Raw genomic sequence first — 22,680 nt, forward strand, 5'->3', positions numbered from 1 at the left:
AAGACCGACAGCACGGTTTATACTGTGAGGAAGGTAAAATAGTATTAATGTTGAACAGTGGTGGGCCGTGCGTTATCGACCTAGGCCTTCAGTGCCGTGTGTCCACATCAGGTGCGGACTAAAAAAAAAAAAGTGTAGCAGACATGGAGGGCTGCGTGCATGTAACGTTAGCCCAGTGTGGGCTAACGTTACATGCACGCAGAAAGTGGGGCTTCGTGTCAACACAGCAGCCCTCCATGTCGTTCTTTAAAAAAAGAGAACTCCACGGCACAAACAACATGAAAACAAAGGGAAGTGCTGCTACATTTAAAATATTTGTGACAAAACAAGCAATATGATGTCAACTTACCTCTATGTCCTCCTTACTGTAACCTCCCGTTAGCGTAGCATGTCAAGAGCCAAGTCAAACTCACCAATAGAAACTCCTCGAAACTCCTCCTAGTGGGCGCGTATGCACCGACCACTACGTCCAAACTCAAGTTGTAGCTTTTAGTTTTGAGAGCGTAGTTTTTTTTTGAGAGCATAGGTTGTTTTTTTTGAGAGTGTAGGTTTTTATTTTGAGAGTAAAGGTTTTTATTTTGAGAGTAAAGGTTTTTGATTTGAGAGCAAAGGTTTTTGATTTGAGAGCAAAGGTTTTTTAATTGTAGCCAGAAATTCTAGTTACAAAAGAGAAATTTGTTCTCAAAACATATTTTTTTGTTTGCGTAATAAAGACACAAGTCTACCTTCATATATTACAGCCATGGAGGGAGGTCACACGGGGTATGTGGACCGACCTGCAGAGCTATTTTAACCTTATAAGCACCAAGCCCCCTGCGCCTATTCTTGGAAAGAGAAAAAAAAAACTTTTTTTTTTAAACGTTTCCTTAATTATCTCTGCAACCACATGGTTGTTTAACTTCATTTAAATTGCTACAATACTGTAACCCTTGTGAGAAGAGACATATGGTTTAAAAAAATGTATTTCCCCCTATTAGTATCTGTAAAGTCACAAAACGGCCGGAGTCCTTTCACGAGAGGACACTCCGTGGAGCAATCTATAATTACGCAGATGCCTCCAACCTCGCCGTTGCTGCGTTGGACAATGCATGTTGTCCAAATCAAGCACAAGTCACATTTAGTTACAACAAAACAATCCAACAAAACCACGGCACTGAAACACTGCATTGCACACACAAGACATCACTGGCGCAGCTGTGCACCTTGGCGAGGGAAGAGGCGTGGCTCGACCAGCAGCAACAACAGTTCTGTGGCTTGTTTATGATTAAATACGACTGCAGATGTAAAAAACTGTGACACAACCAGCATTTCACTCACAAGATGCACATAACCCTCCGTAACCCTATGTGCGAAAGGCGTCATCAGTAAATCCACCAGCAAAGCCTGAGATTCTAGGTTCTAGGTTCGAGATTCTAGCTTATTTTCCTTCTTTCATATGTTGCCCCACTGACCAATCACAGCGCAGGTTAATGGTCACGCCATGCCACTGACCAATCATACATCCACGCCATTTTGCAGGCGCTGCACGTCAAAGAATACACCCACCTTGTCAAACTAAAGATCTGATTTGTTGAAGTCCATGACAATCAACCACAACATCCACTCTGTGTACTTTAATCTGCAAAGACCTGCTTAACTCTTTGGGGGCGGGGCCGCATCGACGCGACTGGGCAGGTGTTTAAGTTTTTAAATATAATAATACGTCACAGAGATATGGTTTAAAATCTGGCGGATATGGTTTCCACTTCCGCGTCTGAGCATCTGTACATGGACTTATCTTACGACTTGTGCAAAGCTTCAATGTGAGTCAGAAGATGCCAAGCAAAGAGTCCTGAGCAAAGCTATATTGGAGGGGACTGACGCCACAGCTCCAGTGCCTGAAGGATTCGCTAACAAGGAGCTAGCCGGAGCTAATGGGCCAGATAGCTGGCTACAGCGTTTCTGTGAGACTGAACGGTGAGTAATCAATCGTTGCCCCTATCACCGTTAACTTTCTTACAGTGAACTTAGTTCGACTAGTCGTGTTGGACCTCCATTATGTGTTTGTAAGACCGTAACTAACGTGTGTTTGTTGACGATAGCTTAGCGTTAGCACGTCACTAGATAGCCCCGTTTTGGATGTCTCTTCCGTGTCTACGACTGAACGGTGCATACTCAACTGTTGTCCCGATCACTGTTAACTTTCTTACAGTGAACTTAGTATGACCAGTAGTGTTGGACCTCCATTATGTGTTTGTAAGACCGTAACTAACGTTTGTTTGTTGAGGATAGCTTCGTAGCGTTCGCGTCACTAGATAGCGTCGTTTTGGATGTCTCTTACGTGTCTACGACTGAACGGTGCATACTCAACTGTTGTCTCTATCACCGTTAACTTTCTTACAGTGAACTTAGTAAGCCTAGTAGCGTTGGATCTCCGTTAATCGTTACTACAGTAGTGTTTGTCACGTTAGGTGCTGCTAGCACGGCGCGAGCTAACGAGAGCTAACGGAGATAGTTGACTACAGCTATGAACGGTGGGTAATCAACCGTTGTCTCTATCACCATTAACTTTATTTCAGTGAACTCTTACTGACTTGTATTAATGTATTTTACAGAGTGGATTCAGAGCTGCGAGGGTCCAGAGGACAACATGCAACAATGCAGCTGTAGCAGTCTCCCTGTCCGTCTGCCTGCCAACACATCACCATAGCAGGCCTCAAAGCCAGCCACAGCTCATCATCCCCACCATATTATAATAATAAATTAGTTTTTTGACATTTATCTACATGTGTCTACCATTTTATTCATATATTCCACTGTTTTTGTGAACCAAAGACCTTTGGTAAACCAATTTCCATCACCAAAACTGACACCACATGAGTAAAGTTATGTTTTCACAACAAATATGAAACATTTCCAAAATCAAGATTCAATTTTTCAGTTTCAGTCATATTTTCTTTTTACACTTGTGCCTTGGGACAATGGTGCCTCATTATATAGATAGCTGAGATTCTTCTGTAATTTTTGTATGTATGTATCATATGCAAGTGACTTTAAAAAGAGAAATTTAAAAATAGACATCGATGTAAAATCAAGAAAATGACCCCAGAGTGTTAAACTGCTTTGCTGACATAAAGACAGAGGAGAGAAAACATCTGATTGGATAAAACTCTCCTTAAAACCAGCTGCACTGCGCTGCAGGCTGAAGACTGCAGGCGGAGCAACAGAGGAAGACGGGAGCTGTGCAATGAGAAAATAAACTAATAGGGAAAAATATTTTTATAATATTTTATAATACATACATTACATACATGTAATGTATTTGTGAAAAACAATTAAATTATAACATAGCTATAACTTTGTGATTCTGTTTAGGCCAGAAGTGAAGGCTTAGCAAGCCCTGACGGCCCACCACTGATGTTGAACCAAACCCACCATCTTCACCTGGACGTAACCAAAGAGTCTTCAGTGGCTTGGTGACGCCATCAATATCAGCTAGCGGGAGGACAATCTTCCTCCAGGACCTGTTGATCTACCAGGAGATAACCTCTGGGTCTTAAATGTCTTAAAGCTGCATTCTCTCTCCTGACGACCAGGGGGCGTCTCCTCCGGTTGTATAGACATCTATATAAATTACTCTACTTCTCTCTTGATTTATTCCCTCAGTAAACATGAGTTTATGTCTCAATCTCTAGTTTAAAGTCTTCTTCAATACAGCATGATGCTCATTTAGTAAATTGTGGTAATTTAGAGTCAAACAGACCATGAAGCAGGGTATGCTTTAGGGCGGGGCTACAAGGCGATTGACAGGTCGACACCAGAGACGTATGTCTCTATGTCGCTCCTCCTCAGTCCTAATATGGTCACTTCCTGTTCACTGGTTGAACTCTTTTGTCCAAACAGCTGCATCAGTCAGTTCTCAGTGATGAGTTTTCATGGAGGCTCTCTGGGTCATAATGTATGATATATGAACCTGGAAGAGCCGTCGGAGACCAATGACAGGGACGGACTTCCTTTAAGTGCATGAAGACAGTTACAGTGCAGGTTATCACTCCCCCTGCTGCCTTCATACGTAAACCTGCACTGAACCGGGGCGTTAAATGCCAGTGAAGAGACATGTGGAGGAAACCATACTCACAGCTCCTTCCAGTCCATTATCTGCCCAGAGCTCTCCTCCTGGAAGAGGAACCGCACTTCTCGTTGGCCATCATAAAGAACAAGATGCCATCCGACAGGAGGGTGGTATCAGGGACGCATGGAGACAAAGTCCAGTAAAGAGGAAAAGCTTCGGACAGTCGTTCCATCCACGATACAAACCAATATATACCCAAAGGGATCCGATCAGACCATCAGAAATAACCTCTTCTTTCAGTTCTACATGGAAGCATCTGTTGTTCCAGATGTTCGCTTTGTTAGCCAAGTGTCTCTGAAGCGTCTGTGAGCGCTCTGGACATATCAATACCTCTGGACATGTCAAGCAATACCTCTGGACATGTCAAGCAATACCTTGTCACCAACATCCTGTTCCAAGTGAAGCTGGAAGTGAAGGAAGTTGTCTTCAGCGGGACGTCTGTTCTAAATATAACAATAATCGGTCGGATAATGATGTTGTATAAAAACATGTTCCAAAGGAAGTCGGGTACTTCAAAGATTATTCTTGGTTCTCTCTTCAGTGCTTCAGGAATGTTTTCACTCATCAGAAAAAAGTCAAACAAGGTTTCATCGTCGTCTCAGACTCAGAATATTCCAACAGGTTTCAGTCTGTTTGTCAATCAAATAACTTCCTCTGCTTGTCTTCGCGTCCTCGGCTCAGACCAGAACCCTGCCGGGTCGGTCGGATGAAGTTCTGCAGGGATTTGAGGAGGTACGTGACCCCTCCAGCCGAATGCGTCTCTCAGCCGAACGCTGCACCAAACCTCAGCCTAGAAACCTCTCATTTAATCCTCCTCCTCCTCCTCCTCTGGTTCTCTCCTCCATCCTTCACTTACTTCCTCTCAACTTCTTCTCTTCACCGTTAGGCTTCTCTTTACTATTACTTTGACATTTTCCTCTTGCTCTCTCCGTCCCTCCTCTTCACCTCCTCTTCACCTCCTCTGTCCTCCATCCTTTCCTATAAATCGATCTCCTTTGTCCATTTAATTCACCTCTTCTCTCTGCTTCTCCTCCTCTCCTCCTTCTTCCTCCTCCTCTCTCTTCTCTCCTGTAGCTCCTCAGTCTGTTCCTGCAGTATCGCAATGCTTTTCCTCCTCCTCCTCCTGCTGATGAAGGGGAGCAGCAGCAGAGGAGGAATAAAGGATTAAAATCAAGAGGTAGTAATAAACGAGGATGAAGAGCGGCAGAATTTCTGCCTCTCGCAGATGTTGTTGCCGGGAAACACTGGAGATGCTCCAGCCTTCCTCCCTTCCTCCCTTCCGCCCGTCTTCCTCCCCTCCTCCTACTTCTTTCCTCCCCTCCCCTCCTCTCCTCTCCCCCTCCCTTCACAGCCCCGCCTCCTTGTCATGTAGACACACAGCAGCCCTGTGAAGACCATACGCACGCATACACACACACACACACACACACACACACACACACGCACGCACGCACGCACGCACGCACAAACACACACACAAACACACACATGCACACGCACACACACACTTGACATGCTACGTGAATACTTCATGAGATGACAGATACCCCCACCGCTGGACTTCAAAGACACTCAGTGTGTGTGTGTGTGTGTGTGTGTGTGTGTGTGTGTGTGTGTGTGTGTGTGTGTATGTATGTATGTGTGTGTTTGTATAAAACAACAGATCTATCTATGAATGAAAATGTGTTAGTTACATTTTAGTTGCTAATGAAGTTAATTGCTGTTGCTCATTAAACTGAATATAATGATATAATTATTTTATATACTCGTAATTTTTGTATGTGATATATTTAAGTTACTGCTTTAAAACTACTTTCCTGAGAGTCATTTTAGTTCCTGCTTTTGTTTCCTGGAACAGGAGCTGAAAAGATTATTATATCATACAAGACTCTATACTGTTGTAATGAGTGACTCAACCAGATATCAGGATTATTATAAATTAAAAGAATCAGTTCACCACATTATCTGCCATAACTATCAAATGTTTACCATTAATTGAATTATCTACAATAATTATCTACCATTACTATCAATTATCTACCGTTACTATCACTTATCTACTATCAATTATCTACAGTTATTATCAATTATCTGCCATTACTATCAATTATCTACAATTACTATAAATGATCTACAATTACAATCAATTATCTACCGTTACTATCAATTATCTACCATTACTATCACTTATCTACCATTACTATCAATTATCTACAATTACTATTACCTCTCATTACTATCAAATATATTATTACTATCAATTATCTACCAATCTATCAATCAATTGTCTAGCCATTATCTTCCAATACTATCCATTATCTGCCATTTACTAGCCATTATTTTCCATTGTTAGTCGTTATTTGCCATTACTAGCCATCATTGGCTATTGTTCATCATCACTAGCTATTGTCTAATTATTGTCTTGAGGATGTTGCAATCTTGTACGAGCTGGCTATAACAGATCACATACCTGTCTCTATGAGATTAAATGTTGAGAATCTACCTGAGTTGACCAGTAATGATGATAACCATGAACACTCTAAAGTAGATTGGTCATAGCTCACAGAAGATGATTTATTGCATTACAATTCACTAACTGAGAGCCTCGGAAATATTGACATACCACTCGATGCAATTCTGTGTGGCAACATTAACTGTAAAAAACAAAACCACAATAGTGATCTATGGTTAATGTATGATAACATTGTGAGTTGTCTAAATAATGTAAGTAAATCATTCTGCAAAAAAAGGGCTAAACAGCATAATCTTAGGCCAGGATGGAATGAATATGTGTCTAGAGAGGCTTGAGAAGCTTTTAAAAACTGAGTTTTATCAGGAAAAGCAAGACATGGTCTAGAGTGTGACACGCTAGAATGATGCTAGATTTAAATTTGCTGTGCGCTTTATTAAAAGAAATGAACAGGCCATGAGGGCAAACTCCATGGTCAAAAAGTTTCAACAGAATAATGATCTATGATTTCTGGAAAGAAGTTAATGTTGCCAATAACATGAAGATGTCCCTGCCATCCAATATTGATGGGGCTATTGGTTTGGACAGTATTGCAGATCTGTAGAGTAAACATTATAGGGATATTTTTAACAGTGTTAAGAGTGACAAATGTAATATTGGTGATGTTCCTAATGATGCTGGTGTGTGTATTAGACCTGATGAAGTGTTTTATGCCATTGAAAAATTGGCATTGAACAAAGCATGTGGCCTTGACCAAATAACAGCAGAACATCTGAGGCATGCTATCAAGAGCATTTCAGTGTTACTTGCTATGTCTTTTTCTGGATTGTTAATGCATGGCGTACTTCCTGACACAATGCTGACTGTTTTGTTAGTGCCAGTGTCAGCTGTGCTGAGGAATTTTATTTCCAAATTTAAATGTAGATTAAATCACTAAGAAAATGTAATCATAAAAGCCTTAACTGAGCCAACACAGTGATACAAGGTATTCTTCCTGTTTCTGGAAACATTGGAACAAGAGTCTGTATGTTTTTAACCACGAGTGATTTTTTAACTGCAATGATTCTACCCATGTCCTTGTATTGTATTGCAATTCATTGTATTGTATTTTATATATTGTTGTTGTATTTGTGTACCTATGACCTATGAGTCTGAAATAAAAGGAATATATGTTATTCATAACTACCGGTTTTGAGTCATTATTTTGCCATTACTATCCATTATGTTAATTCTAATTGAATTAACTATAATTAGCTAAATTAACGAGCCACCGCTTGACATTATTAGCTAGTATTTGCCATGACTCGTCATTAAAAGCTATTTGCCATTAATTGCCACCATGACATGCCATTATTTGCCTTCACTTGCCATTATTTGCCAATGCTAGCCATTATTTGCTATTGTTAGTAATAACTAAGCATTATATTTTTAATATTAGCCTTGATTTTCCAATACTAGTCATTTTTAGCCATTACTACTTATTATCTGCCAATATTAGTTAGTAGCCATTGTTTTTCAACACTAGCCGTTGTTTGTCAACACTAGCTATTACTCGCTATAACTTACATAACTCGTGATGATAAGATAGAAACACGTATTCTGACTCTGGATCAGCCAGCAGAACTATGAGGCAGATTTGGGGTTCAACGTCACATCAATATCCAGTCTGATGATCAGCGATCAGAGATCAGAGAAGCAGATCAATGCTGCAATGAAAACCTGAATTATATCTGCAGACTAGACAGTTTCTATCATCAGTGAGGAATCACAGATCCATATCCAGTCCAGTCTGGATCAATACTCTGAACCAGACACCGAAATAGGTTTCTTCTGTAGGCTGGCTGGGTTCAGCCTTAGAGATAGGGTAAGGAGATAAGTTTCCTCTGTAGGGCTCAGCCTTAGAGATAGGGAAGCCTGGGTCAGCCTGCTGGGCATGCTGCCACCGAGAGCTGATAATGGATGGATGGGTATCTATATATATATATATATATATATATATATATATATATATATATATATATATATATATATATATATATATATATATAGAGAGAGAGAGAGAGAGAGAGAGAGAGAGAGAGAGAAAGAGAGAGAGAGAGAGACCCTCTGATGTCACAGTGAATCGGGCCTTCTGATTGCACAGAAGTAGAGTTTTTAAACTGAAAGGTGATGTGGGTTCTGAAGGGGGTCCTGAAGGGGGTCCTGAAGGGGGTCCAGAGGGATCTGGATCTGGTCCTCCTGTAGACCTGAATGCTAAATGATCCTCGTCTGTGTTTCAGCTCATATTTTGGTGCATCGCTGCAGATCTGGAATCTGGAGGAGCTGCTTAAGAAAGCTCAGACAGAGCCAGAGACCCACAGAGCCAGGAACCGGACCCTCCTCTGGGGGGAGGAGGAGGAGGAGAAGGAGGAAGAAGGGGAGGAGGAGTAGGAGGGGGAAGAGGAGGAGGAGAATGGTGAGGAGGAGAATGGGGAGGAGGAGGAAGAAGAGGAGGAGTGTTTCTTCTTAAAGGTTTAAAGGTGATATTTGAATAAAGTGTATTCCTAAAGGGACGGAGGAGGAAGAGGAGAAGGAGGAAGAGGGGGAGGAGGAGTAGGAGGGGGAAGAGGAGGAGGAGAATGGGGGGGAGGAGGAAGAGGAGGAGTGTTTCTTCTTAAAGGTTTAAAGGTGATATTTGAATAAAGTGTATTCCTAAAGGGATGGTGCGTTCACTGACCTGATACGTGTCTGGTTAAAGGGGCGGCGGTGCGTTCACTGACCTGCTTCGTCTCTGGTTAAAGGGACGGTGGTAGGTTCACTAACCTGCTACGTCTCTGGTTAAAGGGATGATGGTGCGTTCCCTGACCTGCTACGTCTCTGGTTAAAGGGACGGTGGTGCGTTCACTGACCTGCTTCGTCTCTGGTTAAAGGGACGGTGGTAGGTTCACTAACCTGCTACGTCTCTGGTTAAAGGGATGATGGTGCGTTCCCTGACCTGCTACGTCTCTGGTTAAAGGAACGGTGCGTTCACTGACCTGATGAAGAAGGCGGCTGCAGCAGACGGCGGTTGGCTGGTTTGGGTGGAGACGGTGTGAGTCGAAGCCTTCAGGGTCACATGACCTCCTGGAGTCGAAGCCTGATAGACGAGATAAAGGGGATCAGAACGTGTGACACGATCAATCGTGTTATAGATGGTTAAAGGTGACACGAGGAGTCTCACCTGCTCAGGTGAGCAGCAGGAGACGCTCCACACGCCCTCCAGGTGGTGCTGAGCGGTCAGGGGGAGGGGCGTGACCGTGGCCAGCCCTTTGGCTCCGCCCCCACCCAGGAAGGTGCTCTGGCCTCCGGCCCGTCTCCAGCCGGTTGATGGAGCAGCAGTGGGGCGTGGCCCCAGAGCGTGACGTAGAGCGCGACGCCTCAGCTGGTGGAAGGAGGCGCCGCACACGTCACAGCGGGAAGAAGCATGGCGGCCACGGCGAGGACGCTTTTCGAAGAAGAAGGAGGCGTAGGCCAGGTCCTGGAGGGGGGCAGACCAGACCAGACCCAGTTAACGTCCAACAATAGAAACACAAGTCTTTGTTTTCTACTTCTGTAGAAACGTTATGGTTCTAAAGATTCATTTGTTTTATTTTAATCACAAGTATGCTAGTGTATCAAGCTAACAAGCTAACTAACAACCAACCTAATAGCACCCTAGCTAACTAGCCATATAGTTAACAAGCTTCCTAGATAACTAGCTAACCACTCAACTAACCAACTAGCAAACTAGCTACCATACCAGTACAACCAGTAACTCTCCACTGGAACTAACAAATGTTCCTGTTTTCATCTCATTAATATAACAAACATAAATTTAATTCTGCTGTTTGTCTTTCTGACACACACACACACACACACACACACACACACACACACACACACACACACACACACACATACATACTGTACATACATACACGCAGACATACACGCATACATACACACACACACACATACACACATACATACACAGACACACACACACACACACACACACATACACACACACACACACAATCAGAGTTGATCTCATGATCTCACTTCGATATGAAAACCTGACAGAAGAGCTCAATGTCAAAATGACTTCTCTGCACATGAATTAACAGAAAGGATTAGTGCAGTAAAAGTACTAATACCACACTGTGAAAATACTGTAGCGACCCTGGGTCAGGAAAGCTACGAGACGTAGATGGCTTATAGGGTGTTTATTAAGGGAACATAGAACAGTTTTACAAAATACAAAATGTTTTATAATAATGCGTAATATTAAGTATTGTGTTTAGATTTTTTTAGGCGTAAAGTACCACTGTAAAAGTCATTTAACATCATCAGTCCAACGAGAGATTACAAGGGAACATTGAGCGTAGAACTGTTCGCAGTGACCTTGTTCTGCTCAGGAGACAGCCAGAAAGCCCAGAACCAAAACAGCGATAAGGGGAGACGTCAGCGAAGCAGTCACATTCCTTAATAGTTACCGGCTTGAGCTGGCATACTGAGAAGGGAGTTGAAGGTGGGGTGGTACCTGTTTGAGTTGATATAATAATGTGTCTATTTGATTATTAAGGGGTTGTTGCGTTAGACAGACGGGAACAAGAGTTGTTGTCTAATGATACCGGTCGCAATTAATTTTATTTGTAAACTATGTGTTTCAAATAAATCTATGTGGAGTCAACTTTAAACCAAACTCTCTGTGTTCTGTGGGTGTGTAGATTACTGAGGTCCTGAGTGAGTCCCTGTGGCGTCTCACGAGCAGTCAGATAGGTAAGATTCAAGTTCATACAGCATCAGGTTAAAAAAGGTTAAATCAACATCGAAGAAGGAAATCAACCACAACACTAGCTAACTAACCAACTAGCCAACAAATTGACTAGCTACTGATTACATGTAATCAGATTACTTATTACAAGTAATCAGATTACTTATTGTTGTAATCGGATTACGTGTAATCCAATTACTTGTAGAGAACATTCCTTTTGCAAACATGCCTTTAGTCTAGTCTTAAACGATGTTGTTCAGTAATCTGACCTTCAGAGCAGCAGCTTGTCTGTTCAGCTGTGACGCCACGATGTGGCAGCGCTGACAGAGTCTCTGGAGCTCCTCCTGTTCCTCCTGTTCCTCCTGGTCCTCCTGGGCTTCCTGGGCCTCCTCCTCGTAGCGGCTCAGTTCGCCGGCCGAAAGTGAGCCTTCAGGGTTCGGCCGCTCGCCTCTCCCCTCCTCGCCGTCGTCTCCTGCAGAACGAAGACGCTTCCTGCTGCCGAGAGGAAGGAGAGTCTGACCCTCCACCACCTGCAGACAGAAGAACCTGGTCAGCGACCTGTAGAGTCCTTTAGAGTCCATTGATCCTGTAAAATCCTTTAGGAAGACCGGAAGTCTTTTAATGACTGAATAAATGTCATTGTTATGCAGATGATACTCAACTATATCTATTATTATATCTCGATCAAGCCAGACGAAACCCACCAGTTCACTAAACCTCAAACACTTCCTGTTGCACTTCCTGTTCCACTCTTTATAGAGAGCCATCTTTTAACTTCCTCTGAGCTGTCAATAACATCTTATTAACCAGATTAAATCATGTGGAACCAAACTAGCTACACACGAAGCTCCTCCTTCAGCATCAATGTAGTTTTTTTCTTTAAACTCGGATTACATCTAATTTAAATTTGGTTAATCTCTAGCTCAGTTTGGTTAATCTCTAGCTCAGTTTGGTTAAACTCTTTGGTTAAACTCTAGCTCAGTTTGGTTAAGCTCTAGTTCAGTTTGGTTAAACTCTATCTCAGTTTGGTTAAGGTCAGTTTAGTTAAGCTCTAGTTCAGTTTAATTAAACTCTGGCTCAGTTTGGTTAAGCTCTAGCTCAGTTTGGTTAAACTCAGTTTGGTAAAAAAGCCAGCGAGGTGACGACAGCCACCCAGAAGCACTTAGCATCACACGAATTATGGCCGAAGGCCGCAGTTTCACAGGACCGAGCATAAGAGGAAAATAAGTTGTGATTCCCGTAATAGAAGCACAATGATTTGGCAACAACACAATGTCTTGTTCCGACCACTTCAGTTGGCCAGCCAGCCAGGAGAGATTTGACGGGCCACCTGGGACGACCCTGGCTCCTCACAGACCTGACTGAACCAAGGCCTTCGGAAGAGGTAAGCAGATCGCCTATAACAAAAGTATCTGCACGAGGTGAACTCGGTCTGTGAGGAGAAAGGGACGGGTCACCAGGTCACGCCCTACAAACCGTAAAACAGGCACTCAATCATTTAAAAAACCCATTAGAATGACATTTTATTAATTTCTGATTGGATTGTGGTGAAATTGTTTTAGTGTCTGATATTATAATAATTAATATTAATAAAAGTAGAGGGACACTGAACTATACAGAGACTGGGTGGGCTTTTTATGAACCGTAAATTCCGGAAGCACGGCACGTGATGCATGGTGAAGTCAAGTAAAACCTGTTTAAAAGAGAAGAAGAGGGTTTGCTGAGTAAAAGTCCCTTTAAAAGAGAAGAAGAAGGCTTTTCTGAGTCTAGATGTGTTTAGAAGTAAAACCTGTCTAAAAGTGAAGAAGAGGGTTTTCTGAGTAAAAATGCTTATTTTTTTGTCTAAACGTATTTGGAAGTAAAGCCTGCTCGAAAGAGAAGAGGAAGGTTTCATTAATCTGTGTGCAGTCCTGAACAAAGTCTAACTGGTGTTAGGGGAAGAGTCTCATAGATGAGAAACTATTTGTGTGTGTGATGTGTGTTTGGCTTGAAAGAACTGACTGAAGAAGCCTGTGTGTGTGTGTGTAATTACAGAACGTAATTATTGTATCGACAATATAGGCAATGAATAGGGGTTGAAAAGTGTATAAATATACACTTTTTATAAAAGTCCCTGGAGGAAAAGCCCTTTGTAAAGATATAGTCGTATGAACTCCAAACGCAAAATTATATTTTCTAAAACTATGAACATCCAGCATGATCTAACCAAGATTTCCCAAACATGTCTTTTGGAGGGGTCGGCGACTTACAAACACCAAGGTTCAGACCTCTTACCAACATCCCACATACTAATAAACAGTGGCGGCCGGCACATGGAAGGCAACGGGGCTTGGCCTCACCCACCTTGAGCCACTGAAAAGTATTCTTAGAACTCGTGTGCTCATGGCAGAGAAGAAATACAGAAAAATTAAAGAGTTATAATAAACGGTTTAATTAAAGTTCAAATGGTGATACAGTGTACATATACTCAGCTGAGGGTCTCTGAGCTTCCGCTCCACAGACCGTTTCTGTCTCGCTTCAGCTCAAAGACCTCGAACAGGAATCTACAATCTGGTTTTAACATTCCAGCTCATTCGCCTCATTGGTTCAAATCTACGGCATGCGATTGGCTAAAAGTCACACAGGGGCGGAGTCTCTCTTTGGGGCAGGTTTTGAAGATGGCTCCATAACATTCCTGTTATTAGGTACCTGAAGTCCTCACTCCGCCCTCCTGTGTTTACTAACCCAATATTTTACCTAGAAGGAATTGTTTTTCAGTTCTATATGTTACAGCTGATGAGAATCTTATTACAGCTTACAGTCATCCTCCCACAGAAACCTTTCACCTCGGCTGGCTGAAATGCAAAACGAATCCCCCTCCTTATCTCGTGTCATAAACCCCAGGACGAACCACGTGAAAAACCATGTGATCCTCAGCAAACTAGTGACTCTGTGACCTGATAAACAATCATTCATCTTAAGCATTGCAATGTACACATGGACATCATTATACAGTAATAAAAATGACCTTAATATGCATACAATTACAAATCCTTCATAATAATATCCCTTATTAATTATCATATTTCATGCATTGTAATTTACACATAAACAATTTATTTTACATAGATGTACAAGTCCAAATGTGACAAACTAAGCTTAAAAAACACTATACCACCAAAAAAAGAGAGAAGAAAAAACAGAAGAAAATAAATTAATTAGAAAAATATTAATAAATTATACAAATATTTGTGTTTTTGAACTATGGACTATACCCAGTAATATTTTTAAAATAGGATATCTGCGCCAAATATATGCTTTTCCTGCTCTGCTCATGCAGCTCTGAGCTCCATGAGCATCACAGACATGCAGCTCTGAGTTGCATGTCTGTGATGCTCATGCACGTCCTCTCTAGTCCAGTACGTCTCTAATGCGAGTGCACAATACTAAAAAGGCAGCGCGGTACCCGTACGTTAAAAACGATATGATTTTGCATATTTTTAGTATCAATACTTTATTCAAATAGCACGGATCAGAGAGAGAGATATATCTCTCTCTCTCTCTCTCTCTCTCTCTCTCTCTCTCTCTCTCTCTCTCTCTCTCTCTCTCTCTCTCTCTCTCTCTCTCTCTCTCTCTCTCTCTCTCTCTCTCTCTCTCTCTCTCTCTCTCTCTCTCTCTCTCTCTCTCTCTCTCTCTCTCTCTCTCTCTCTCTCTCTCAGGCGGCCTGATGCTTGTGTCTGTTCTTTTTTTTTTTTTAAATATATTGTTTATAGTTTGAAGTTAAAAAGTTTGAAGCGATAGTTTGAAGTCAAGTGTTTTGTAATTATTCATTTATATTTGAAGTATACTTTAAATAGTTAATATATTGTTCAATTTGAAGAAAACAATCTGCCTTGGCAATAAAAAAGTACGGTTCAGGCACCGTTTAGGCACCAGTATCGTTTTAAAAGTATTGTTTTAGTAATAAGTAATAAGTTTTATTAATAAGATGTCCTAATTATGTCAAAGTGTTGGAATAAATGTTAAATATTTAACTGCAAAGTAGTAATGCGTGATACCTTTTTTTGCATTAAATCATACTGGGATTAGATGGCCCCACCAAAAACAATTGCCACCAGCCGCCACTGTGTAATATAATAATAATAATAAGACATCTTTTTGGAAAGATTAGGACCTATAAAATCGGAATCACATAAAAACGAAGCTTAGTGGTGTTGCCACCGATTTCTTTTTTAAAAAGACTGTGTTGTTCAGTTCAAAAATAGAAAAATAATTTTTTGTTTGGGAAGACTATAGGCTCGTTCGAGATGAGCGAGTTCTGCGCAGAATCGATCGGCGGTGCATGATGGGAAACGCCTGGCGCCACATCAGAGAGCTAATTGGCTCTTAGATCTGACAGCAAACACCACGTGTTGTAGAAAATCCTTATTTTATGTGTAGTTGGAATATTTAACGCTGGATTATTGACTATTAGTCTCATGTTTGATCTAAACACATTTCTTGTGTGGTTGTTAATACAAAATCATATTTATACAACACACATCAAAACTACTAGTAATGTATTTCACAGGCAGACAAAAAGACCAAAGGATGCAGCTACACACACATTTCTACATTAATATATATTTATAAACACATATGAATAAATCCAAACGTGATCTGTAAACTGCAAGTAGACAAAAGTTCGGAACTAACAGGAAGCACTTTTTTCTGTGACTTCCTGTGTATACTTTGAAGGCAGCTGAAAACTGTCCGACTTGATTGCAGTTTATTGTCAACACCTCCTGCTGTGGCCGCTGCTCTCGTCTGGGCGAGGCGCAGCTCTAACGAACGAGCCTATTCTCTCACTGAGGCATGCTGGGACTTCACATTTGCATAAGCCTTCCCTCTTGCTGTGTGACGTGTTTTTAGAAACGTGGGCGGGACAAGAAAGTCACAGGACACAGAAACGTGAGACGGAGCGTTTTGTGATCGTTGAGAGATGTGTTTGTTAGTGGAATCCGACGTTGTAAGGGTACTGAATGTGACGGGGTCTTAGGGGAAGGGGGAAAGGAAGGGAGCCTACAACGCCACCTGGGGACTTGCACCCCAAGAAATATCCGTTTAACAACCCTAAGAGTCAGTTTAGGATTCGCTAAGGACACAGATTCATAACCGATATTGGGCCGGAGACGTGTTTTATTCAATTGTCCAAAAGTTTATTTCAGGAATTAAAAGAATATATATTCTACCGTAAAAGCCACAACATGCAAAATCAAATCACAGCAAAACCCATGCAAAACCAGAACAGCAAAATAAACTTAAAACAGATCAAATGAATGAAGCAAAACAACTAAAGCCAAACAAAGACAGAGCAAAACCAAGGCAAAACAAAACAGATGCACAACAAAACAGCAGCAGGAGAACCACGAGCCACCACAGGACCAAGAGTCAATGAGGCCATGCCAACAGGTGCCTTTATAGTTGCATTGATTGGGCTGGCTCCTCCCCAAAGGCTGCATTCACAAACCCTTCTCTGGGGAGTGTTCCCCACTACAATCTACCCCCTAATATTTTAATCGTCGTCCCGGCGATTGGGACCTACTGCCAGGGCCTAAAAGGGACAGAAGCACTAGGCACAGGTACCCTTGAGTTCGTAGCCCCCATCGACCTACTCCCGACTGTCTGTGGTATGTTACCACCTGGCTCACGGCTGGCAACAAAAAGGGAGGCCACACTTCAATCTTTAACTCAAAACCTGTTTATTGTCAGGCCCAAACAATTCATGCCATCAAAACCCCAGGCTGGTGCAGCAGGTCCTGCTGATTGAGAGAGACCGAACCTCCCACTTGGGCCGCCTTTTATTCCCTCTTGGAGGCCGACTCCCACCAGGCAGCCATTTTAGGCTGGGGACCCAACTGTAAGAGTGGGAGGGTCGTCACAGGTAGGTGATGGGGGTTAGGATGCCTCCCGGCATTGGTGGGACTAGGACAGTTAACCACACCAGCCAGTTTATTTTTGATTAGTGAACGGTGGACATGTTTTACCTTCTGAGGGTCGTTCATCGGGGCAATGGTGTACACCGACCCTCCAACTGCTGGGGCCTTCAGCACTTTGTAGTCCACCGAGCTCCAGATGTCTGCAATTTTATGATGGCCTCTGACGCCAACATCCCAGAGATAGACTAACTGACCTTCCTGCAGGGGAATGTCTCGCACACGTTGGTCATAGTGCTTCTTACGCTGAGCAGCTGCAGCCTCGAGGTGCATGGAAGATGTGTCTCTTGTTTTAATTTAGCCTCCTGAAGATGTGCCTCCTGTTTTAATTTAGCCTCCTGAAGATGTGCTTCTTGTTTTAATTGTTCTAACATCACCGTATTTTTATGTTCCTCTTGCATTAGTTGTCTTTGTTGCTCAAACGTCAAACCACCTCCAAGACCGGTCAAGATGGGACCTTTCCCCGGGTCACTCACAACAGGCAACACTCTTTTCTCCAACAAGTGAACCTTCAAGCTGGCCAACAGTTCATCTTTATTCAACTTTTTGGAAAACTCAAAACCACAGTGGTCTGCTATCTTCTAGAGCTGGTCCTTTTTGTAGGAACCAAGCAAATCCTCATCGGGACCTAGAACAAAGTCTTCAACGGAAGCCTTTTTTTTTTTTTTTTTAACCACTCCACCTGCAAACTTTCCAACCAACCAACTAATACCAGGGTTTCCCAAAAACAAAATGGCCGACAGGCTGCTTTAAATAAGGAACCCAACTCCTCTGACTATCTGCCTAACCAGGTCTAGCTGAGTAACTCCTCCCTAGTCTTCATGCAAGTTAGTGGCAGGATAAATTAAGCACAAAACCCAGTAACCCGGTTAACCTTCAGCAAGCTGAAAATCACCTAGACAGTCATGAAGTGCCCCCGAGCAACTGCTCTAACCACGTACTGCACAAAAATAACAAACAAACAAAACAAAGGGTCAATGAGAGACAGCGGGTGCCCCTCATAGCTTATGCCTATCAGGAAAAGGGTTCCAAATGACACCAGCCTGTACCACTAGAGCAGGTCAGCAACCCACTCTAACCAAAAAGATCTGTGCGGAAACCTCCCTTTAACAAAATTACCTTTAAGATCCCGGACGAGCCCCCATTTGTTGCCACCTGGCTCACGGCTGGCAACAAAAAGGGAGGCCACACTTCAATCTTTAACTCAAAACCTGTTTATTGTCCGGCCCAAACAATTCATGCCATCAAAACCCCAGGCTGGTGCAGCAGGTCCTGCTGATTGAGAGACACCGAACCTCCCACTTGGGCCGCCTTTTATTCCCTCTTGGAGGCCGACTCCCACCAGGCAGCCATTTTAGGCTGGGGACCCAACTGTAAGAGTGGGAGGGTCGTCACAGGTAGGTGATGGGGGTTAGGATGCCTCCCGGCATTGGTGCGTGTGGTCCTTCTGGATGGCTCCACGTTATCTGGAACAGCCTCGACGGCACCCGGTAGTCGATTTGTCTGGACATCGACTGGTGCAGCAGTCTGTCCAGGGACCAGCGCACACCATTCACCATCTAACGACTCATCCATGGGAGGGGTTTCAGTCTCTTGGGGAGGCACACTAGGACAGTTAACCACACCAGCCAGTTTATTTTTGATTAGTGAACGGTGGACATGTTTTACCTTCTGAGGGTCGTTCATCGGGGCAATGGTGTATACCGACCCTCCAACTGCTGGGGCCTTCAGCACTTTGTAGTCCACCGAGCTCCAGATGTCTGCAATTTTATGATGGCCTCTGACGCCAACATCCCAGAGATAGACTAACTGACCTTCCTGCAGGGGAATGTCTCGTACACGTTGATCATAGTGCTTCTTACGCTGAGCAGCTGCAGCCTCGAGGTGCATGGAAGCACCCTCAAAAGCATGTCGTAGCCGGGTTTGGTGTTCCACAATCCAGTCATGAGTGCTACCAGCTACAGGTTCCTGAACTCGGCCCAAAAGGAAATCGACAGGTAACTGAGGGTCTTGCCCAAACATTAAGAAAAATGGAGACTCACCGGTGGACTGGTGTGCTGTGGTGTTGGAGGAGAATGTCACTTGTGGTAGGTAGCACGACCAATCCCTCTTCTTGGTAACTGGCAGGGTGCATAGGAGGTTATGTAGAGTGCGGTTGAACCGTTCACATTGGCCATTACCAGTTGGATGGTAGGGAGTGGTGTGGCTTTCTCAATGCTGTACATTCTGCAAAGCTTTTGGATGAGATGGCTCTCAAAATTCCTGCCCTGGTCAGAGTGGATACGACTTGGCACACCAAACTTGCAGAACCACTCATTGACCAGCACCTTGGCCACTGTGGAGGCCCGTTGGTCGTGTGTTGGGACTGCCTGAGTGTACTTTGAAAAGACATCAGTCATGACCAGGACATTTTCCATCCCATTCTTCGACGGCTCCAGCATTGTAAAGTCAACAGCAAGGATTTGATTTGGGCGAGAAGCTAACAAATGGCCCATGTAGGCGCAGGCAGCCGGTTGAGTGTTTTTAGCTACCTGACAATGCTCACACTCCAGACACCATTGTTTAATGTCATGGTGCATTCCAGGCCAGTAGCACCGCTGATGGACCAAATCGGTTGTCCGTTCTCTGCCTTGATGTCCATGTTCATGATGTAGCTGATGCAAGACCTGACTCTTGAGCGACATGGGTAGTACCAGCTGGAGGACCTCTTCTCCCTTGGGTGGCAGACTCTGCGATAAAGCACCCCATCTTGTTCCTCCATCCGGTCCCACTGTCTGACCAGCACAAGAGCTTCCTTGGAGGCCTGGCGTTGTTCAGCTGCATCAGGGCACTTCCTTCTGATCCAAAACCCCAGGAATTCCTTGATGATTGGGTCTGCTTCCTGTAAAGCACATAGGTCAGAACGAGTGTGGCAAGGGAAAACTGAGATGGTGGCCTGTGTAGCCTGATTAGTTCCAATAGCCCGCTGGAGCGATTCTGGAACTTGGATACCAGAGACCGCACAATCCAATGCACTGACTGGGTGCTGCCGGGAAAAGGCATCTGCATTCTGATTACATCTACCGGGCCTATACTTGATGGTGAAATCAAATGCAGCCAGTTGTGAAGCCCAACGCTGTTCCGTGGCACCCAGCTTTGCTGTGGAGAGATGACTTAACGGGTTATTGTCCGTATACACCACACATTTCTGTCCCAGGAGGTAATCTCTGAATTTTTCAGTCATGGCCCATTTGAGGGCCAAAAACTTCAATTTCATAGAGCTGTAGTTGGTCATGTTACCCTATGTAGGCTTAAGGCCACGGCTTGCATAAGCTATGGGTCGAACCTTACCATCCTGTTCTTGTGAGAGCACAGCACCTAGTCCACTGTAGCTGGCATCAACCTCTAGGATGAATGGTAAAGTGAAGTTAGCATAGGTGAAGACTGGCGAAGCCATCAACCTACTTTTAAGGCCCTCAAAGCTTTGCTCACACTCATCCGTCCATGCAGCAGGTAGACTTTTTCCGGATGACTTCCGTGACTTCCGTGATTTGGAGCCAGTCAGTTCAGCAACAAGGCGGTGCAGTGGGGCAGCAAGCTTGGCAAACCCTTCAACAAAACGTTGGTAGTAGCTTGCAAGTCCTAAGAAGGAACGCAACTCAGACCCATGGTTAGGTCGCTTCCACTTTGAGACCGCTTCAATCTTGCAAGGGTCTGTGGACACTCCATCCTTGGATATGATGAGACCCAAGTATCTCACCTCTGGTCTGAAGAAGGAGCACTTTTCCAACTTGGCTTTGAGGCCCTCCTGCTGCAGACGGCCCAGCACGGCTTCTAGACGCTCTACGTGTTGCGCTACAGTGGAAGAGAAAACAACAATATCATCCAAGTACAGCAACAACGACTGACAGTGCTGGTCTCCAAAGATCCTCTCCATTAATCTCTGGAAGGTGCTTGGGGCATTGCACAACAAATTTTGAGGATCTACTGCGGACTCCGAGCCGGGTGAGCCCCCATCTGAACTTTGGCTCATTGGTTCAGAGGGTGAAAGTTTCCCTAGTTTTGAGGGCAGGGCCTATCAATAGAATTGGTGTGAACTGCTAGAGAGGTCGACTGGGGCAAGGCAGCAACGTAGTCTCCTTTACACTCTCTAGCAAAGTGACCAGGCTGTTGGCACCTCCTACATATGACAGTGTTCATGCGAGGCTTCAACTGAGTTCTAGGGGCATTGCTAAGGGCTGCAAGACTTCTGGTAAGCTGACTCAACTGCTCTTGCTGATTCCTTAGGATTTCCTTTAGTTCACCTAGCTCAGACCCAACAGAGGAGTTACCCGCCTTGCCATAACCAGGATGGCCTCCCTGAGCCGAGAGCTGAAAACCAAATGCTGTAGGGACAGAGTTACTTCTACTCCTCCCACCCCCTGGCATCCCTTCATGTTCCCACCTAATGGCCTCACTCCGGACCTCTATCAAGGTGGTCGTGGGGTGGCTCCGGACAAACTGCTTGAGTTCTCTGCGTAGGTTACAATCAGACACATGTTCAACAAATTGGTCTCTAAGTAACACATCTTTGTTCAGTGACCCAGGTGGGGCTCTTTTGACAACCTTATCCATTAGATACATGAGAGCATGAGAAAATTCTTGTAGAGTTTCCCCCTCTGGTTTTCTGGAAAAGAACTCTTCCTGCAAAGACACATATGACCTACTACACCCATACAATTCCTGCAGTATAGCCAGAACCTGGTCAGGATCTTCCCTTACCTAAGTAAAGTTTCCCGAAGCACGATGACCACAACAGACCAGCGTTGATGTTTCTTCATGCTTATTTATTGCACAGCGCTCTTTTAGGCTTTTCGTGTGTGTGTTCTGCTGCAGCAGAAAGACCGCTGTAATGCCTTCTGCTGCGCACACGGCTCTGCTGCAAAAGAACACACATACGAAAAGCCTAAAAGAGCGCTGTGCAATAAATAAGCATGAAGAAACATCAACGCTGGTCTGTTGTGGTCATCGTGCTTTGGGAAAATCAAGTCGGGAACAGAGAGGCGTTACAGCAGTTTGTACGCGCTGTGCAGACCGCTGCCTGCCGTGTTCTGCTGAACTATAGCGACACACAACACTTGCTGTGCTGCGCTGGTCGATTCCACCCCTCCCCCACTGATCCCACAGACAAGGGCGACACTTTTTTATTTTTTTTATTACCGTAATATACCGCAAAACACTGAAAAGCTCCACTTCTTAGCGGTCAGAATCCTTTTTAATTATGTCGTAAAGCGTTAACTTTAGAAGAATTACGGTAATATGAATCACTTTCTGTCGCCGGAGACAGGGTTTGTACTACAACAGTTTTAGAGTTGTAAAATGAACTGACAGCTGCATGCAGAGTATTTTTCCT

General features: G+C 43.8%; 1 protein-coding gene across 1 annotated transcript in view; it reads right to left on the bottom strand.

Annotated features, from left to right (window-relative positions):
- The window catches only part of LOC306734324 (kinesin-like protein KIF26A), a gene marked incomplete at both ends in the record, with an annotated part of 56,785 nt that overhangs the window by 26,106 nt on the left and 7,999 nt on the right, over window positions 1-22,680 (bottom strand). The window contains 2 exons of the mRNA XM_079215681.1: window positions 9,596-10,077; window positions 11,625-11,885. Of these exons, the coding sequence (XP_079071807.1) occupies window positions 9,596-10,077; window positions 11,625-11,885 (743 nt within the window). The remainder of the gene's footprint in view (window positions 1-9,595; window positions 10,078-11,624; window positions 11,886-22,680) is intronic.

Source organism: Taurulus bubalis (genome assembly GCF_910589615.1).
Source record: "Taurulus bubalis genome assembly, chromosome: 3".
Lineage (NCBI taxonomy): Eukaryota > Metazoa > Chordata > Actinopteri > Perciformes > Cottidae > Taurulus > Taurulus bubalis.